The 19,982-nt window shown below is 54.7% G+C and overlaps 1 protein-coding gene across 1 annotated transcript in view; it reads right to left on the bottom strand.

Moving 5' to 3' along the window:
- PRKCB (protein kinase C beta) overlaps positions 1 to 19,982 on the bottom strand; it is a 90,339-nt gene that overhangs the window by 41,518 nt on the left and 28,839 nt on the right. The window contains exons 3-5 of the mRNA XM_056866527.1: positions 13,493 to 13,575; positions 5,929 to 6,040; positions 3,979 to 4,107 (exon numbers count right to left, since the gene is read on the bottom strand). Of these exons, the coding sequence (XP_056722505.1) occupies positions 3,979 to 4,107; positions 5,929 to 6,040; positions 13,493 to 13,575 (324 nt within the window). The remainder of the gene's footprint in view (positions 1 to 3,978; positions 4,108 to 5,928; positions 6,041 to 13,492; positions 13,576 to 19,982) is intronic.

The raw sequence follows: 19,982 nt of genomic DNA, 5'->3' as shown, positions 1-19,982 counted from the left end.
AAAGCTTCACCAGTAAAAACCAATCAAGTGACACACATGCAAGAAATCTAAGTCAACCCAACAGCGGCGTTTGAACCTGCTTCCTTAGTTACTGTCTGAAGATGGCAATGAAGGCCAGATGGAGCTGAACACTCTGGCGCGCCCCACAGACACCCCCTCCATTCCCCAGATCGTCTGAGGAAGAGTTTTGTGTAAGTCAAAAGCTGGCTCCTTGGTGACAACCAACAGGTATTGTCCTGGGTTCCCAACGGGTAGGAAAAAAAGGTTTGAGCAGAGAGCCTCTTCTGGTTTGGAATACCAAAGGACACTTCTGCTCCACTCTCAAGTTCATGTGTCTGACTATGAACCAGGACAGCCAGCGTGGTGTGGTGGTTAAGAGCGGTGGTTTGGAGCAGTGGACTCTGATCTGGAGAACCAGGTTTGATTCCCCCCACTCCTCCACGTGAGCGCTGGAGGCTAATCTGGTGAACCGGGTTGGTTTCCCCACTCCTACACACAAAGCCAGCTGGGTGACCTTGGGCGAGTCACAGCTCTTTTCGAGCTCTCTCAGCCCCACCTACCTCACAGGGTGTCTGTTGTGGGGAAGGGAAGGTGATTGTAAGCCGGCTTGAGTCTTCCTTAAGTGGTAGAGAAAGTCGGCACATAAAAACCAACTCTTCTTCTTCTTCTGACTGGGTCATTTTCAGCCATGCTACTGCCTAAGCCCTTTACACAAGAAATTTGTTTCCTTTGAAAGCGCCGTGGCATGCTGTGACGTCTCCGAGGCCATTTGCTTACAAATTAAGGGAATGATTTTGCATTAGAAGACATTTCTAGCCACTGTTCTCTGCTGACAAAAGCAAACCTGTTTGCTTTGACCAGTGTGATGATCTTTTCCTAGAATGGTGCTAATTGTATTTACTCAAAATGAATTTATTGATAACTAATGATAGGGGGAAACGGGATCCCCGCCAGGCTGCGAAGCCCACTGTCCCCTCCCATGGCTGAGAGAAAGGCCGGCCGGGGTCGCTTTTCTCCTTCCCAGCAAGGCGATCAGTGAAGAGAGGGAGCCAGTCAGGGTGCTGGAGAGAGTCTGAATTCCAAGGAGCGTGTGGAAGAAAGATTAGCACCTCCAGTCATTAAAACAGTTAATTAATATGCTGCAGAAGAATAAATTTGCACACATTTTTATGACGGAAAAAGCACCGCACTCACGGCAGAATCTTCCTGGGCCGGTGCACATTAATTAATGCATTTCTGGCTTGTTTATCTAATTGCTGCATAATTTGTTCCGGTTTGGGCCAGAGACTCACTTCGTCAGCTCATTCAATTAGCCAGGATCAGGTCCGCACGCCAAGGGCAGGTTCACCTTCAGCAGCCGACAGGATCGGCCCTCCAGGCAGGACTCGCTGTCGGATGGCCAACTGGTCAGCGACCCAGCTGTGAGGGAGGCCCCCTGGGCAGAGCTACTCCCCAGCTCAGGCTCTCCTTGGTTTCAACCCCAGAGACTGGCCCCCAGCCCCGGACAATTTGAGTTAACAAGGAAGGCATCAGGGCTGGGCTGAACCCAGACTGGGCAGAACGTTTGCCGGCCCCTTGCGAGAAGCAAGAGACTTGGAGGGTGTAGCGGCCAAGGAGCAGCCTCAGGACTAGACTTCTCTGCCCCTCCATAGCCTGCAGGGCTCACCAGCCAGCTCCTCCTGCTTTGCAAAGCAGAGAGTTGGAGGAAGAGGAGGAGGAGAAGAAGGAGGAGGAAGAGGAGGAGGAGAAGAATTGGCTAAGAGAGCTTGAAGAGAGCTGTGACTAGCCCAAGGTGACCCAGCTGGCTTCGTGTGCCGGAGTGGGGAAACAAATCCAGTTCTCCAGATTAGCCTCCGCCGCTCATGTGGAGGAGGAGTGGGGGAATCAAACCCGGTTCTCCAGATCAGGGTCCACCGCTCCAAACCACCGCTCTTAACCACTACACCTCCCTGGCTCTCACAGTTGGAGCACAGTTGCCAGCCTCCAGGTGGGGCCTGGAGATCTCCTGGCATCACACCTGATCTCTAGACTACAGTTGTGCGCAGGTTCCTTGGCCTTCGTCTCCCCGCTGCTGCTAGCCATGAAATGGGGGGGGGCACGCTCTCTTCTCTGGCATGTACAAAGCAGGGAGGGAGACAGGGAGGCTGGGAGGAGGCCAAAAGAAGAGCCTGCCCGCCCCCCCCCATCCAAAGTACTGAAGCCGCTATTTCCCTGCCTGACAGCCTCTTCCTCCCCCCACCCCCGTCTCCAATGGATGCAGCATTCCCAACCATGGCAGGCGGGCACACAAACACGCACAGAACACCCTGACATTTCCACGAAGCCGACTCCAAGGAGCCTGCGTTGGGGCGGGACGTCTTCTGGCATTCTGAATCCGTACGCATATTTTGGAAGCAGTGCGACGCGAAGCGCCGTCCTTGGCTGACCTTCAGCCAGTGGGCAGCCGCCCACACCAAAGAGACGGCCTTCAGATGTGGCGCGGGAGCCTGCAAAGAGCCCGGCCAAGCGTCTGACTGCGGCTGGATCCAGCGCCGGCAACAGGCAAGCCTCGGCGGGCGAGGGGAAGGCGAGGACCGACATCTGCTGGACGGCGCCGTCACTGCATGGCAGATACTCTCGCCGTTCTCCCTTGCAAATGGTGGCCATTCAAGGTCACTTAACCAGCTCCCCCCAATTAAACTGCAGAGAACCCGGGGCTCATTAAGTGACTCATAGAATCACAGAATCATAGAGTCGCAGGGACCACCAGGGTCATCTAGTCCAACCCCCTGCACAATGCAGGAAATTCACAACTACCTCCCACACACACACACACACACACACACACACACACACAGTGACCCCTACTCCATGCCCAGAAGATGGCCAAGATGCCCTCCCTCTCATCATCTGCCTAAGGTCACAGAATCAGCATTGCTGACAGATGGGCATCTGCTTAAAAAACCTCCAGGGAAGGAGAGCTCACCCCCTCCTGAGGAAGCCTGTTCCACTGAGGAACCGCTCTAACTGCTAGAAAGTTCTTCCTAATGTCTAGACGGAAACTCATTTGTTTTAATTTCAACCCGTTGGTTCTGGTCCGACCTTCCGGGGCAACAGAAAACAACTCGGCCCCATCCTCTCTATGACAGCCCTTCAAGGACTTGAAGATGGTTATCATGACCCCTCTCGGTCTTCTCCTCTTCAGGCTAAACATACCCAGCTCCTTCAACCTTTCCTCTTAGGACTTGGTCTCCAGATCCCTCCCCATCTTTGTTGTGAGGATAAAATGGAGAATGAAGGGAACCCCTTTGGGTCCCCCCCCCCATGGGGAGAAAGGCAGCATATCAGATAAGCAGATGAAGGAAAAGAAGGAAAGGAAAAGAAGGAAAAGGAAGGAACCCCCTCTCCCTACTCTTGGCTTACTAACTGACTTTCTAGGGAAGCCATCCTTCCCCCCCCCCCACCCGGCATCTTCCACACTCCCAATGCCCAAAAGGGCTGGGAGCCTCCTCCAGGAACATCCGAGCCTCAAGCCGTTGCTTACGCAGATTGGGGAGGGGTCCCTGGAAGAGGGCACGGCTGTTGCTCTCCTGCTTGACGTGCCCCCCCCAGGTTCCCCCCCTTGCACTTGGGAAAGGGAAACAAGCCACCTGCTACGGCTCATTTCCAAAGAGCGGGGGGGGGGGATACTGAGAGAAGCCAGGGGAGAGGCTGAACCCAGGATTCCCTGCAGCCCCCTCCACTGACACCCCTGGAAATATTGCTGCCCCCAGGACCACCGGGGGGGGGGGCTCTTACAGCCATGGAGGCCCCACAGGAGCAAAATGTGGATCTCTTATTTTTGCCCACCTTTCTCTCCCAGTTCCAAAGGTGCGCGCGCACGCAGTTTCAGGTCACTTCTTAAGCATTTTTATTCCCCGTACTGACTGTCATTCTCTCTCGAGGAATGACACCCCCCCTCAATAACCTCCCCCAATAACCAATAACTCCCCCACTTACCTATAACCGTGAGGACTTCGTTTTCTATGTCCGCCTTGATGTGTAGCCGGCCTCGGCGCTCGGTGTGGTCCGTCCCGCAGAGGCTGGGCACGTTCATCACACAGCGCTTGTGGACATTCATCATGCAGGCTGGGGGGGGGGCAGGATTGGGGCAAAAAGAAGAAGAAAGATTCCAGTCTGAATACCAAAGACCTGGCCTGCGGGTTCTTCCTGCCATCACACTCGAGTTAGGTGTCTCCTTCAGCACGGCCAAATTCATTGGGGTGGGGGTGGGGAGGGCCAGCAGGCATCTACAGATCTTGCAAGACCGAGGCCTGCCCAGTTCTTGCCCCACATCTCTGACTGCCACCAGGTTTCCCCTCCCCATTGAGTGGGCCGGGACATGTGTGCTCGTTCGCACCTCTCTCTGGTTAGAATCGTAGAGTTGGAAGGGACCACCAGGGCCATCTAGTCCAACCCCCTACACAATGCAGGAAATTCAAAACTACCTCTCCCCCCCCACTCCCCCAGTGACCCCTACTCCATGCCCACAAGATGGCCAAGGTGCTCTCCCTCTCATCATCTGTCTAAGGTCATAGAGTCAGCAATGCTGACAGGTGGCCATTTAACATATTCTTAAAAACCTCCAGGGAAGGAGCGTTCACCACCTCCCGAGGAAGCCTCTTCCACTGAGGAACTGCTGTAACCATTAGAAAGTTCTTCCTAATGTCTAGACGGAAACTCTTTTGATTTAATTTCAACCCGTTGGTTCTGGTCCGATCTTCTGGGGCAACAGAAAACAACTCTGCCCCCTCCTCTATATGACAGCCCCTCAAATACTTGAAGATGGTTCTCGTATCCCCTCTCAGTCTTCTCCTCTCCAGGCTAAACACACCCAGCTCCTTCAGCCTTTCCTCCTAGGACTTGGTCTGGAAAGAGGAGGTGTGTTCGCACATGGGGTTCAGCGGGCATTGCCACCGCACGTGCCTCAACCAGGAGGGCAGCCACACAGGACCCCTGCAAACGCCTGCCTGCCTTTAGACCCATGTGCTTGGCTAGATCTTTGGGGTGTTGCTCTCCTAACTGAAGTGGGTTCAGGCTATACAGTTTAATGCCTTTTGTTGATTCTCAAAGGGTAAATGTTTTTCTGGTTTATTACTTGCGGTGAGCGGGGAGATAACTTTGCTTTTGGGGAAACGTTTCAGAAAGCAAACTAAACTGAGTAAAAAGGAAGAAAGGAAAGAAAAGATTTCCTCTGCCACAGTCTGCTTTGCACCTCAGCATCCGTCGCTGGATTTCCCTTCCCTCAATTACCGTTCGCTTGAGGAACGCAAGAGCAGAGGATGCCGCTGGGACCACAATGCCTTCGGGGAGCTGAGCAGGGCCTCTCTGGGATGGGGAGCCTGCTTTTTTATTCGCACATTGCGTTCACAACACCAAGCGAGGAGTGCGCATGCGTGAACCGGCCCCCCACAAGGAGAGGGGTGGGGGAAACGCAGCTGAAGAAGACGGATGGAGTTTTACAAAGCGGCCGCCAGATGTCAGCCGAAGACTGTGCAGTTGTGCCCACGGCAAGAGAGAAAATTAATCCAAGGATGGAGCAGCGTGTGCTTTCCCACCACTCATAGGAGGACTTGGGCAAAAACAGAAATCCCTTCCCAGCTTAAATAGCAGAAATGTCCAGCGGAAGAAGGTGGGGGAAGAGACCTTGTCTCTGGGTGCAGGGAATCCGCCACGCTGCCTGGGAAGCAGGTCTCCCACATGCCAGCTTTTCCGGCATTCATTGCAGGAGAGATTTGGCATCTTTTTCCCGGGTGGTTGGCTGTCCTGGGTTTCTCCAGCTGTCCAGCAGGCTTTGGGCCAGCAGGTGACCATGTCTAGCCATCCTCCTCTTACACTCCTCTTACACCCCAGGAACAGCAGCCTCTGCTATAACTGCCCCCCCCAAAATGTCCCGCATGTTGAACTTACTGTCACATTTCATCCCCTGGTGGATAAGTCCGTACAATAAGGAGCCGCAGTGGTCACAGAAGGTCGGGCTGGAATAGGTGTGGATTTTAAACTTGTGTTTGCTCCGGGGGTCCTGGCAAGAGAGGGCGAAAAATCACAGGGTGGGAAAGGAGGGTTATCGGCACCCACCCTGTAAACAGCAAACACACACACACACCCCACTGCACAAGGCTTGGTCCAATCTGGGCAGCCGCTGTGGCTACACTGGCCAGGGACTTAGGGCCAACAGCACTGCAAGGTTGGTCAGGCTGGGGGCAGTCACTGGCTTGAAGCCATCCTGGCTGAGCTGGGAACTGGTCACAGCTTCCCCCCCCCCCCTTGCCCCAGTCCAGGATCACTCCCTGTGTCCCCACACACACACACACACACAAATGCGGGCTGGCTTCCCATCAAAAGGGGAGCGTGCATCCGTATCCTTGGCTATGTGAGACATTTGGCCCCAGGTGCCAAGGGCGGGCAGGGGCTGTGGGCGGCCACACCCACCCTGGGATTTAGAGGGTCTCCTCTTCTGGCCCTTCCAGGCCAGTGGCCGGATCCGCCAGCCCTCTTTGCCTCTGGCCTGACCTGGCTGCCCCATGGTTGGGCGATACAGGTGTCCAGGCAGGCCTGCCCCCCTTCTCAACTGACCGCTTGGACCAAACTCTTCTGGCTTCAGGTGCCCAGCAGGAGCAGGCCTCTCCACACTCCCCACTTGAGCACGTGGCAGAAGCGAGGGGGGGGGGCTTTGGCCTCAGCAAGAAGCTGCCAAAGGACACCTCGGTTCGAGCTCCAGGAGAATCCCCACGGGAAGCCTTTGCCCCCCCTGGCAGCAAGACGGGGTTTGGCCGGCGTCGGGTGGACCGATCAGACAGGAGCCACAGACAAAAAGGGAAGGGAGAAGTGCCTGGGGAAGTGGGCAGAGCCCAGAGGAAAACCCCAAACTGACCCACGGGGTCTGCTGTTGGCACCCTTCGTTGCAGAGGAGGTGGGGGAGAAAACTCTGCCCCCAAATTTCATCTGAGGGTATTCTTAAAAGCCTGCAATAGGGAGAGTGAGAAGCCTTTGGGGGGTAACTCTGGATAAAGGAGAAGCCGAGCCGGACTTCCCTCCCTCGCTTCTGGCGTTAAAGAATCCATCAGGGCCAAGAAGCTTCCAGGAGAAACAGCCACAGTGGGGGGCCGCGGGAGAGCGGGGTGGGGGGGGTGAGGAAGAGGGGATCACAGGAGGAATGGATGCATGAAGGGGGCCACAGCTTTTGGGCTGGGTATGGCGATAGATGGGACACCACCAAGGAAGGCCAGGGCTGTTACGCAGAGGTGAGCAATGGCAAACCACCTCTGAATGTCTCCTGCCTTGAAACCCCCCCATGGGGGTTGCCATGGGTCAGCTGGGATTTAACGGCGCTTCCCACCCCAGCCCTCCCAGGGCCCGAAGGAATCCCAGGAGGCTGGGAAGCGTCCTCTCCTGGCATCCACACTGCAAATGGCGCTCTTGTGCGGCGCATAGATCCGCACATCGAGGCGTTCCCCCCCCCTTCTCTCTCTCTCTGCTCACTTGAGTGACACGGGTGAGGCGGTGTCTCACTGAACCTCACTTAATTCGATCTGCTCGACCCCTGGCTCTCTGGGCCAGGGACGCAGCAAAGTTAATTGCATGGAGAAGCAAAGCGGAGCCCTCCGGCGACACCCCAAAGCAGGCTTCTTTCTGATTCACAAATGCACCAAAATGCTCCTTTTAACGGCGGGGCTGACAGCTGGGTAATGAGAAGCCGGCAAAGAGGGGGGCGAAGAACAATTAACCTGTCTTCCAAGAGCCTCCCAGAACCAAGAGTGTATTCATTAAGCAAGGCGGCGGCGGCTGCGCTCGGGAAAAGCTTTTCTTGCTTCCCAGGGTTCATTTCAAGATGAAGTTCGGAGATTGTGGGGGGGGGGGCATTTACAGCCCAATTTCAGGGGACAAAAGGCCTCTGGCCTGGTGCCTCCCGGTTGCTCGGACTCTGGCTGCAGCTGGGTCTGGCCAGCTGGTTATGGTACTCCCCAAGAATGTGTCCTCTCTGGATCCCTCTGCCCAAAGGGGTTTGGCCTCGGCTCTTCAGTGCGCACTTGTGCTGGGTGCATCTCACACTCCCTGGGGGACCTCAGCCCCCCGCCCACCCTCCCCAAGAACGGACCATGTGGGCTTCTCTAAAGGAAGGCCAGCCGGCTCCTTTCTCCGCCGTCCCACCCTCCTCGCCTGCGCTCGGCCCGATTTGCCCTGGGTGCCCCTCCTGGTACGGCAGCTCCTCATGCCCGCTACAGCACCGAGTTATTTATTTCTTTTGCAGTGGAGGAGGGAGGAAGGAGGAGGCAGCATGGCTGCTCATGGCTGGCAGACAATGCCACTCACGGGCATAAAAAACACACACCCAGAGAGCTGCCAGTCCTCAAAAACACAGCCAGGATTCCTGCCCCAGGCAGCCAAGGAGGGTCCAGCCTGCACTCTGAATCCTTTCAGCAGTGGCTGATGTTGTTCTTTGCCTTTCAGACAGTCGGGCAATAGTGAAAAATGCGTTTGACAACTTGCAAAACTGCCTCACCCACGGCAGCCCCCACCCCATTTTTATAAGCTGCAAGTTCCTAGACCTCATAGCTTCAGAGGCGGCGCTGAACAAGAGAGGGGTGCTGGTTGGAAAGAACCACAGAGAATGCCATGGGGACTCACCCACCCCCCACCCCCGATGGTGCCCGACAGGCGGGCATTCCTTGAGTCGGCAATTTCAACCTGCTTGGAGTCCACCAGACACGTGAAAGGGGTGAAAGGGGCCACGGGGGCTGCTGATTTGGGGGGAAGGAAGAGGTTGACAAAGCTGGCTTGGCTACCTGGCCAGAAACAGAAGCAGGGAGCCAATTAATGAGCAGCAATTGGCTAATCGGCTTAAAAACGGCCCTTGCTGGTCAGGAGCATGTAATAAACCATCCCAGCAGCGGCACAGCACTGCAGCAAAATATCCTCTCTGCATGAAATGGCGCCATTCCCATTTAGGAACAAAGACTTGCCCGTCTTAATCTATTCCACCACAGAAACCAACTCCAAAAGATGCAGCGCTTCCAGAACGGGGAGACCCCCAGAAGGAGCTGCCCCCCTACTCAAGAGCTCTTCAAACGCCCAACAGAATTTATCCTGTGATCAAGCGTGACCCTGACCCCACACCCTTCCCTTAAAACAGCACCAAACCCCCCCCCAACAAACCCAACAAACCCATAAGGCAGAAGGGGTCCCAGGTTTGGGTTTTCTCTTCTGCGTCCCAATCCTGAAGCTCTGAACTCCCTCCCCTACCATTTCAAGTCACTAAGCTTTATCTGAAGAGACCAGCCAAGTGGAGAAGTAATTATTCTTTATCTCCCCAACAAAAGAGATCCGTGTTCAATGTCCGTTTCTCCCCATCCACAAGGAATCTGACATAAAGCAGATCAGATAAACCCAAAGAGAGTGTGGAGGGGAAATTGGGGTTGGGGGGGGGTGTTTTGAAAGATAATTGGAAAAGACTTCCATTTTCTCTTTGCTCGTGATTCTCTTTAATTATGTACAAAGCTGGATCTTTAGCTTTATACCCGTTCTCGAGGGCTGGGAGGCAACCCAGACAGTTCCAATCCTGTGGCAATGAACAAAGGGTTGAACAAAGATGACCTCTTGGGCCCCTTCTAGAAACCCAGAAGAAAAACCCTCTCCAAGAGCGGGACTGCCTCATTTCCAGGTGGGGGATGGGGTGTCAAAGAGGAACCGGGGCACAGGGCTCCCCCCCCCTCTTCCAGCAGGAAATGGCTGGCTACGCTCCCACCCCCCACTTTTTCACCAGGAAGAATTCTGGGCCCACTGTTGCACATCTGGCAGCACTCACCGACACCCCCCCCCCAAGAGCCAGAAAAGGCCGGCCAGCGCAATGCCCTCTTGCCTCTCCACTGAGAGGGTTTGCCTTCATGGACAGGGCATCTTCCAGGTGCGCAACAGGGATGCTGGAAGCCATTCACACCCCCTCCCTCCCTCCCGGCCCAGCCTTTCTTTTTCAGGTGAGCCGCTTGTTCCTGAGTGAGATCTCCTTGCTTGCCGTCCGCTCCAGCCGCAGAGGAGACCCGGCCCAACCTCCATCAAGCGGGTTCCTCTTTGGTTCAAAAGTTGCCAAATGTTTTCCTAAGAAAACCCAAAACACCCAAAACACTCAGCGCTGTGAGGTTCATCAGCTGCCCTCGGCAATCCCAGTAAGTCACTTGCTCAGACAGGTAGATCAGAAGCAGGTAAACGTTTATTGAGGAGCACGTAGGAACACAACGTGAGCAATCCACGAGTTCAAAGCTGCTAACGGCGAACCAAACTACAAAGCATAACTTTAAGCACAGAGTCATCCCAGGTGCAGAAGCAAGCTGCCTGGGAATTAGGTGATAACGGAGCCTAGCAGGAAGGAGGGAGTAAGCCAGAATACTGACAGTGCCTACTAGAAGCTCAAGGCCAGAGCTGAGGGAGGGGGAAGGAGTGGGGCAGCTTGACCCGTTCTGAAAAACAAAACAAAAGAATAACACTTGCACAGGAATTGGCCTGACTCATGTCAACAGCCTGCCTGGACTCCTGGCAGGCTGCACAGCATAACGAAGAGACACACTTGAACAGAAATAAGTAGGACTCTGACAAGTGCAGTGTAGGTAGGTCTGCCACCAGCTCTCAGTTCCAAAAGGTTTAGCCTTATCAGGGAATGAGATGAGAGCAACTCTTCCCCAGCTAAATTCCAAAAGACCAAAGACAGCGCCAACCAGAGAGGGCATTCCCCAATAGGGGAGGGGAAGGGGCGCCCTCGTTTTTTACAACGGTACAGGGTGTGGTGGGGGTTGACGCAGACCAGCCCACTCCTCCGCCGCACCCCAGCATCCCTGGAGCCTCCGCAGCCTGCCAGAAACCACTGAGTAACCTTCTCCAGCCGGCTCCTATTTCCACTCTTTACTACCTACATTCCGGTCACGGCGACTCTTGTTTACAAGCACAGGATGTCCGGATGCAAATTCCAGTAACTCCAAGGAGCTCCTGAGATGAGAGGGGCATCTTGTCCCCCCATCAAAGGCCTGGTTAGGCCAGCTCTGAGACAGAGGGCCCCCTTGGATAACCCGAAGCACGCCCATGGACATTATTGTTCTCCAGACTTGCGGGGGGGGGGGGTGTGCGCACTATGCAACGAAATTGATTCCCCCTTGTCCTTCTTGCCTTGACAGACCTCCTCTGCCAACCTCAACAGTACAAATAGTAGGGCAGGAGAGAGAAGATTTGCAGCGCCACGGAGACTCAACTACCCCCCCCCAGCCGATGACCGTCATTTATCTCTCTAGAGGGAATATGACCCTGTGGGTTTCAAGATGGACCGTGCCTGGGAGGGAGGCCGCTTGACCGGACTCAGATGGTCTTTTCCAAACTGGAGTGACCCTGTCTAATGACACAGCACACACAAACACACATCAGTACAAGCGTTCTCTCCCGTCCAGCTGTTTTCTGTGCCCAAGGACTTCTTTTGTTTGGAGGAAAGAAAAGGAGGAAGGCACCCCAGGCTCGAAGTCTGCCAGGCTCCCCCAAAAGAGCAGCCGGTAACCAGGGCATCTATTTGGGTCTGCTCCTTGCTGAGAGGCTAAGAATAGCCACTGCGGGAACAGAGAGGTTCAGCGGTGTCTCCCAATCAATCTCCCGAGAGCCTTTCTTCCAAATGAGACCGTTTCCATGGGGAAGGCAAAGGGGCAGCCATGCCCAAAGCCCACCGACCACCTGGGGACACCAAGGCCAGGCAGCGGCAGGGTGTGTGTGTGTGTGTCTCACAAAAGGCACTTGCATTTCCCAAAAGGAATGTGCAAACTCAGCTCTGGGCACATCTGGGGCTGGGAGGAACCGTTAGACTTTGTTTGCACTGTTTTTTCATTGAAGGCGGGAGGTGCTGCAGCTCTGGAGCACGAGGGGGAGCGGCCCTGAATTAGGTGGTTTAGTCGTCCTCACAGGGGCATCGTCTTTTTATCCACCTGCCTGAAAGTGCAAGTTCCAACTGCAACTCCTTTCCAAATTTGCAGTTCCAATTGTGAAAGACTGACCCGCTGTTCAAGGGGGTGCAAAGTTCCACTTTGGCTCAAAGCGGCCCCCTTCTCCATCTCCGAACCCACCCAGAAATTAGCCGCATGAAGAAAGAGAGACCTGCTAAGCCAGTCCTAGGGCGGGGGGCCCTCGGCCAGACAAAGCCCCCCTACAGCAGAGCCAAGTGCATCTGGTGGCTGAATACAAGAGGATTCCCTTGGATCCTTACCTCACATGAAACCCTGCATCAAGACAGCCTGGCCTCTTTTTACACTCGTAATGTCCAGCAGTGGGGCTGGGGGCGGGCAGCCTTTAGCTCCCCCCCATGCCATTTTCAGGATCTGAACACCTGAAGCTGCCTTATACTGAATCAGACCCTTGAGGGTCCATCAAAGTCAGTCTTGTCTACTCAGATCGGCAGCGGCTCTCCAGGGTCTCAGGCAGGGGTCTTTCACATCACCTACCTGCCTGGTCCCTTTAACTGGAGATGCCACTGGGGATTGAACTTGGGACCTTCTGCATCCCAAACAGATGCTGTACCATTGAGCCATGGCCCCTCCTGAATCAGACCCATACATGCGGGCTTTTATTTGCTCCAGGGCAGCCTACCCTTTTCCCCTACAGGAAAAGTTCCATCCTGGGGGGCGGGGGGGGGCCAACTTGGATAGCAAAAATGGCAATTTTTTAAAAAAGCAACACGAGATCTGTCCACAATCTCCATTCCCATATCTCAGGTGGCCCTCAGTATCCCAAAATACGCTGCCCCTGCGCATGGAAGCCATCCCACCCACCCCACCCACCCCGCGCCCTAGAGCCAATTCACCCTCCTCCAAGTTAGCCAGCTGTCGGGAATTCAGCCTCGAGAACCACCAGGGGTATCTGCAGCATGAGGACTCAACACGGAAACAGCCGCCGGCTGGGAACAACAGCCCTCCCACCGTAAAAACATAAAGAAACCAAGGATTCTGAGCAAAAACCGAAACTGTCTTCTTGGAAACGGAAGCTCCCGTTCTCCAAACAGGCCGACCACAGGTGCCGATCAGGGTGAAGACCGGCCTCGAAGAGCGGCGACAGACTGTGTGCTCCTGGACTTCAACAGCGGGCCTTACGCACAACCACCAAAGCGGGCCCAGCGCTTGAGCTTCCATATGGATTGCTGAGACGCGGGGTGACGTCACAGATGCTAGCCAAGAGGCTCCCAGAATAACTGGCCCTGGCCACTCACAAACTGAACTGTGCTGAAGGTGAGTCGTCCTAGACTTTCAGACCTTGTCACGGGTCAGGAGAAAAGAGCCAGTTGTGGCGCAGGGGGGCTGGGATCTGGGACACCTGAGCCTGAATCCCCTCTCTTTCATGGATGCTCTCGGTGAGACCCTGGAGCAGCGTGCGCAGGCTCCACCCTTTCAAACCGGTGCTTCTGCTCTTGGAAACATCTGGCCCCCTCTCCCTCCCCCAGACGGAGCCGAGTACTTACGTCTGAAGCCGGACCTTTGTCTGCCCCCGGGCAGGAGAAGGTAACGAATTCATGGCACCTCTTATGGACTACGAAGCAGCAGACTGCGAGGAGAGAACAAAAGAAAGCGACCGTTAATCCAGAACTCGCTCAAAGCCGGAGAACTTTGATCCGGTTATGGGAATACGCGAGAGGCAGGCCCCCACGGCTCGGCTCCCGCCCGTCCTGCCGTCTCCTGCACGCCCCGGCTTTGTTCTGCATTTAACAGAGCTTTGTCAGACATGACTAATTTGTTTCCTACTCTTTTCTGGGGGCGGCGGGGGGGGGGGAAGGAAAACGCATTTTTAATTAATAGGCTTAATGGGGTTGTTCATCCATTGTTTGGTTCTGTGAGCAATCAATCGCAAACCCCGTCCTTCCAAGCCTAAGGTTTAGAAGCCTGTTGTGTGGGAAGGGGGGGTCACATGGGAAGTGAAAAGAGACCCAGGTTAAGGACACCAAAAAGGCTGAGCAAAACCACACCACACCAAAGCGCCCATCTTCTGGGGCGACCCTGAGGCCAGATTTCAGCCTGGGGGCAGCCAGCACTGGCCAAGAGAGAATCATAGAATCCTAGAGTTGGAAGGGACCACAAGGGTCATCTAGTCCAACCCCCTGCACAATGCAGGAAATTCACAACTACCTCCCACAAGGCACCCCCAAGGACAGGAACCTCCAAGCATCCCTTTCTTCCTTTCCCTCAATTTAACCGCCTCTGGCTACCCATCAGCCACTGGACACTTTAAAAAAGGGGAGACGGAATTTAACTTTTTCCTTGACACTATAAAGAGAAAGGGGGCCACATCTAACACGCAATTGACCGATCTATTTGACAGCAGGTAACGCAACATCCGCGTCTCAGAAAGTGTCTTTAGCTGTTTTATCCAGGGAGTGATAGATTTACTTCGTGCAATTTTGTGGGCATGCGGAAACCATGCAGGCTAGGAAGTCTACTTGATTTGGACCAAAATGGGCATTTTCGTTCTTCTGCAGTAATTTTATTGTATCGCCCTTGTGTCTCGGCTGAGTCTCTAGGGCGTGACATCTCGCCAATAAGAAAGCTCGTCTGACCTTATTAATTTCTAACCAGCGGAAATGGTCTGGCAAGGAGAAAGTTCTGGAAGAAGTGAGGTGAACGTTTACGATTTGCGTCCTTAAAATTCCCCAAAAGGCCAAGGGCCACCAATCAGTAGGTGGCAGCTGCCCAAGCGGGCATGCTGCAGGAACCCTGGTGGGCAACCAATAGGGTTGCCAGGTCCCTCTTTGCCACCAGCGGGAGGTTTTTGGGGCAGAGCCTGAGGAGGGCTTGAGGGCTTGGGGAGGGGAAGGACTTCCATGCCATAGAGTCCAATGGCCAAAGCGGCCATTTTTTCTCCAGGTGAACTGATCTCTATCGGCTGGAGATCAGTTGTAATAGCAGGAGATCTCCAGCTACTGCCTGGAGGTTGGCAACCCTAGTAACCAAGCAGGCCAGTGGGCCCAAGACCAAGCAATGGCGTAGCTGGATCTGATGCCCCAAATGTTGGGGGGGGGGGGCAACGGCTGCCTTGGTGTGGCGCACCTCCAGTCCATCAGAAGCCTCATTATTTCCTTGCCTGCCAAAGGAGAACAGCATGCGCCGGGACGCCTCTGAAAGGCCGCGAGGTGTGAAGCGGGCATCTATATTTCATGGCTTGCTTAATAATTAAACTTTGAAACAGGACCTCAATTGCCAGCCCAGAGAGAGCCTGAAACCTAACACAGGCGCTCGGCTGAACCAGCCTTGGGCTCTGCTCTCGCGGCTCCCTCCGTCTGCCGTGGGGCGAAGGGGCCTGGATCCCGGGCTGGCTCTGCGCCTCTTCACACAACGAGGAAGGGGCTGCAACTCCACCAGCCAAGCCCCCCAGGGGCGACAGGTCCCAGGCCGCCTGGGGCAGGGGCCCAAGGAGAGGCGGGGGAGCTCGGAGCAACAAAATACCTCATGCCGGCTGTGACCTGGCCCCTTCCCTTTCCCCAGCAGGGCAGGCAAGAAAAACCTCCCTGCCTGCACACCAGGGAAGACAGAATCGCAGAACGGCAGGATCAGGGAAAACTCCCCAGGGGCTGTGGCTCAGCGGTAGAGCCTCTGCTTGGCACGCAGAAGGTCCCTGGTTCAATCCCCGGCATCTCCGGTTAAAGGGACCAGGCAGGTAGGTGATGGGAAAGACCCTTTTCTGCCTGAGACCCTGGAGAGCCGCTGCCGGTCTGAGTAGGCAATCCTGACTGTGATGGACCAAGGATCTGATTCAGTACAAGGCAGCTTCATGTGTAAAACAACAAATTATCTGTAAACTTTTGCATAGCTGATGAAAAAAAAACAGACCAGGCTTAGAGGCTCAACGAGGGTCTCAAGAACCTCACTTTTCTCGCCCTCCCAGCTTAGAAATGCCAGGGTGGGCGGGCAGGAGTGGTCCAAGCCAAGAGCTGAGGAAATGACCCTGCAGCCAAGAACAAGGGGCAGGAAGAGATCTCCCCACAGAGCCAGGGCCAGCGCAGGGAAGACATGGCCAACACCCCCCCTGCCTTGATCAACAACATGTGGCTCCGTCGCACGGGCAAAATGTTGACTCAGGCTCCGTGACAACTTCCTGTCCCCGGGGGGGGGGATGTTAAGATGGTATCTTTGCTCAGCCGGAGAGTTCATCTGCAAACCTCGTTACACGGCTAATAAACGTCAAGCCTCTCAGGGGTTCCGGATCCACACCCTGGAGCTGTCCTTAAGGGAGAGAGACGCGGAACGGGGAATATTCTGTGGCTGGCTTGTTGCGGGGAGGGCTGTGGAAACGTCGAAAAGAGGGAATCACGGAGTCATGCAGGAGAGTAAACAGCTTCCAAACGCAGAGCGCCAGATGGCCCCAAAGCATCCTTGGAAGCGCAAGGCCTGGTGTTTGCAGCCCCGCCAGCCGCCCAGACGGAGCTCCCTCGGCCATCAGGCCTCTCCTTTCCCCTCCGGTGCAACCTCTCTGAGCCCTCGTCCCCCCAACCGAAACCAGGTCCAACCACATCACGCGTCTTTGCGGACACCCAGGTCCTTGCCTTTCTCCAAAGTGTGGCTCTCCTTGCCTTACTTGGACACTGGCCAGCCCCCCCCCCCCCGCTCAGGGCAGGGGTTCCAACCCCCCCAGAGGTCCACCCATAGTCCTAGGGTTGCCAACCTCCAGGTGGGCCCTGGAGATCTCCCAGAATTACAACGGACACATCCCAAAAAACGTTGCATGCGTGGAAGCGACAGGAACAGGTCAGGGCAGGCCGTGCGCTCACAGATCATCTAGCCAAAAGCCAAAACGGAATCCTCCTCTCATCTTTGATATCTTTAATATCACTAATCCGATCACTAAAAATAACTACATTTGATAATCTCCAGAAATCTTTGGCCACTAGAGCAACGCAGAGATGCTGCGGGGGCCGCTTTTCACGGCTGGACCGGAGGCTCAGGGGAGGCAGCCAGCCGGGAGCCTCAAGCCCCTCCTGCCCTCGCTTTCGTCCTTCCCTCGTGCAAAAGCCACCTCTTCTCCTGAATCAAAACCAGGGGGCTTCCTCACACCCAGAACGGTTTCCGGCAGGAGGAACAAGGACCCTCCCCCGGACCCTCCCACAAGGTGCCTCCCCACTCAGAAAGAGAGAAGCCCCTGTTCTGGGAAGGATGTCTCAAGGGAAGGAGGCAAACCCAAAGGGCAGGGTTGCCAGATCCCTCTTCGCCACCGGCGGAGCCAGTGGAGGGCGGGGTTTGGGGAGGGACTTCAATGCCATAGAGTCCGATTGCCACAGCGGCCGTTTTCTCTGGGGGAACTGATCTCTGTCAGCTGGAGCTCAGTTGTAATAGTAGGAGGTCTCCAGGTAGTACCTGGAGGTTGGCAACTGGGGTTAGTCAATGCAATACCTGTATTGGCATATATACTAGGGTTAGTCACAACTCTCTCCGCCTCACCTACCTCCCCGGGTGTCTGTTGTGGGGAGGGGAAGGTGATTGTCAGCCGGTTTCCCTTAAGTTGGCATATAACAAACCAACTCTTCTTCTCTTCTTCCAACTCACAAGGCCAAGTCGGTCGTGCAGCGTCCGCCTCCCCTGTCCCGTTCGGCCTGGGCCATTTGCCACTTAAAAATTAGGCTTTGGGCTGGTTTTATTTTATGAAGAAGGCGCTTCTTCTCGCAGTCTCCCCACCATCACCGCCACCGCAGCACCTACTCACGCTAAACGGCACTGACAGATCGTCTTCCAAAGGAAGACGTGAAAAACGGCAGCATTAACCAGCCTCCGTTCCCTGCTGCCTTGCAGAATGGAAGGGGGCAGGCGGGGGTGGGGAGAGGCATGTCAGCCCCTCGCTGAAGTGACGTCTGAAGGTAGGGTTGCCGTCCTCCAGGTACTAGCTGGAGATCTCCTGCTACTACAACTGATCTCCCTCCGATAGAGACCAGTTCCCCTGGAGAAAATGGCCGCTTTGGCAATCGGACTCTATGGCACTGAAGTCCCTCCCCTCCCCAAACTCCGCCCTAAAAATCTCCAGGCATTTCCCAACCTGGAGCTGGCAACCCTCGTTGAAGGGAAGCTGCTCCAAATGCAATCGGACCGATGAGGACTCTTCCCAAGAGGGGCTGGGCAAACCCTTCAGCCTCGCGGGCCACATCTGGAAACGGGAAGGGCCGGGGGTCAGCTTTGAGGCCTCCGTAGAGACCCTGGCTTGGCCTTCTCTCCCGTTTTGCCCCACTTGATAATCCCTCAGCCGGCTGCTGAACAATAAGGGGGCAACCAAAATAAACACCACTGTACTGTTACCAAAGGTTAGGAAATAAGCACAGAGTATGGCTGAAGAAACTTACAATCACTATATGAAGCAAAGTGTATTAAAGTGCATGAGGTGCCTATAAATAAATAAATAAATACATATATACAATTTCACTAAACAGTCCAAAAGGTACAAGTGTCAAAGTTCATAAGTAGAAGCTGGAACGATGTCTTCATGTATAGTTGTTGTTGCAGGGGGACGATCGTTTCATTTCTTCCTCAGCCCCATTTCAATGAGAATCACTTCACATGCATGGTTCCTTATGCAGGCATTAAAGATATTTTTAATTCTCCCGTTGGGATGAAAAAAGCAACTTAAGTATATTAAAGGTCTTCAGTTCCACAAGGGATACATCAATTCACATACATAGTTGCACAGACGATTGTTCCCAAAGGGATACAAATGTTAACTCTACTTATGAACTTTGATACTTGTACCTTTTGGACTGTTTAGTGAAATTGTATATATGTATGAATTTATTTATTTATGTATAGTCACCTCATGCACTTTAATACACTTTGCTTCATATAGTGATTGTAAGTTTCTTCAGCCATACTCTGAACAATAAGGGGGGGGGGGCTGCCCCCTAGCAAGCCGAGGCTCCTGACTCACTGGTAAGCAACCAGTGGCCACCGTTTGGCCACCTCCGGCCTAAGGTGTGCATATGGAGCCGGACGTTTTTGGTGGAAAATCTGCAGGGCTTCCATTTCGTTTGGCAGGAAGCTCTCTGGCACCAGCTCTGGCCAAGCTCCGGTTCTTCTCAGAGAACAACTCCAGGAGCCGATGGGTTTGCCTCCCAGCCTCCCCTCCTAAGCAGGGTTGCCAGGTCCCCCTTCGCCACTGGTGGGAGGTTTTCGGGGTGAAGCCTGAGGAGGGCTTGGGGGTTTGGGGAGGGGAGGGACTCCAATGTCATAGAGTCCAGCTGCCAAAGCAGCCATTTTCTCCAGGGGAACTGATCTCTATCAGCTGGAGAGCAGTTGTAATAGCAGGAGATCTCCAGCTAGTACCTGGAGGTTGGCAACCCTATTCCCAAGTGTCCAGTAATCTCACTTTGCCTCCTCTAGGTCAGCGGATCTCGGGCACATCCAAGCTACGGGCGATGCTCCCAAATCTGGCCGCTCTCCTCATTTGCCCTGGAAACCCGGGCTTCAATTTTGTTTCTCCCTCCTGCATATTGAACCGGCAAGCCTGCTATTTTCATGCCTCGTTCCGTCTCCTTGCGCTGAACGTTTCCTATTGCATTTACATCATTGACGTTACCTCTGGGCCCGGCTGCACATAAATAGCGCATCTGCGGCATCAAAGTGAGGGGGGGCAAACGCGGGGCACAGCAGCGCTGAGAAGGCCACAACGGGGGACACCCCCCCCCCCGCCGCTTGACAAAACCACAAAGGGCTTTTTGAGGTTTCCTGAGCCTGGATCCATCCAGGGATCACCAAAGAAAGGAAACAGAAACCCCCCCTCACATTACAGTTGCCGCACAGGGGAAGAGGAATCAACCCTTTCCCCCCCCTGCCACTCTCCCCAACCTCAAACCGCCCCCTTATTTACTCCCTGGGTGACGGAGGCCTGCGTGCTTCCCCAGTGTGGGAACAAGAGGCTCCATCCCCGGGCGGTACGCTGTTGGTGCCCACATCTGGAAAAGGCTGACCCAGCCAGCATAGTTCAGG

This window comes from Euleptes europaea, chromosome 21 (assembly GCF_029931775.1).
Source record: "Euleptes europaea isolate rEulEur1 chromosome 21, rEulEur1.hap1, whole genome shotgun sequence".
Classification (NCBI taxonomy): Eukaryota; Metazoa; Chordata; class Lepidosauria; order Squamata; family Sphaerodactylidae; genus Euleptes; species Euleptes europaea.
The sequence above is the reverse complement of the archived record's forward strand: the minus strand, read 5'-3'. Positions and strand labels throughout refer to the sequence as shown.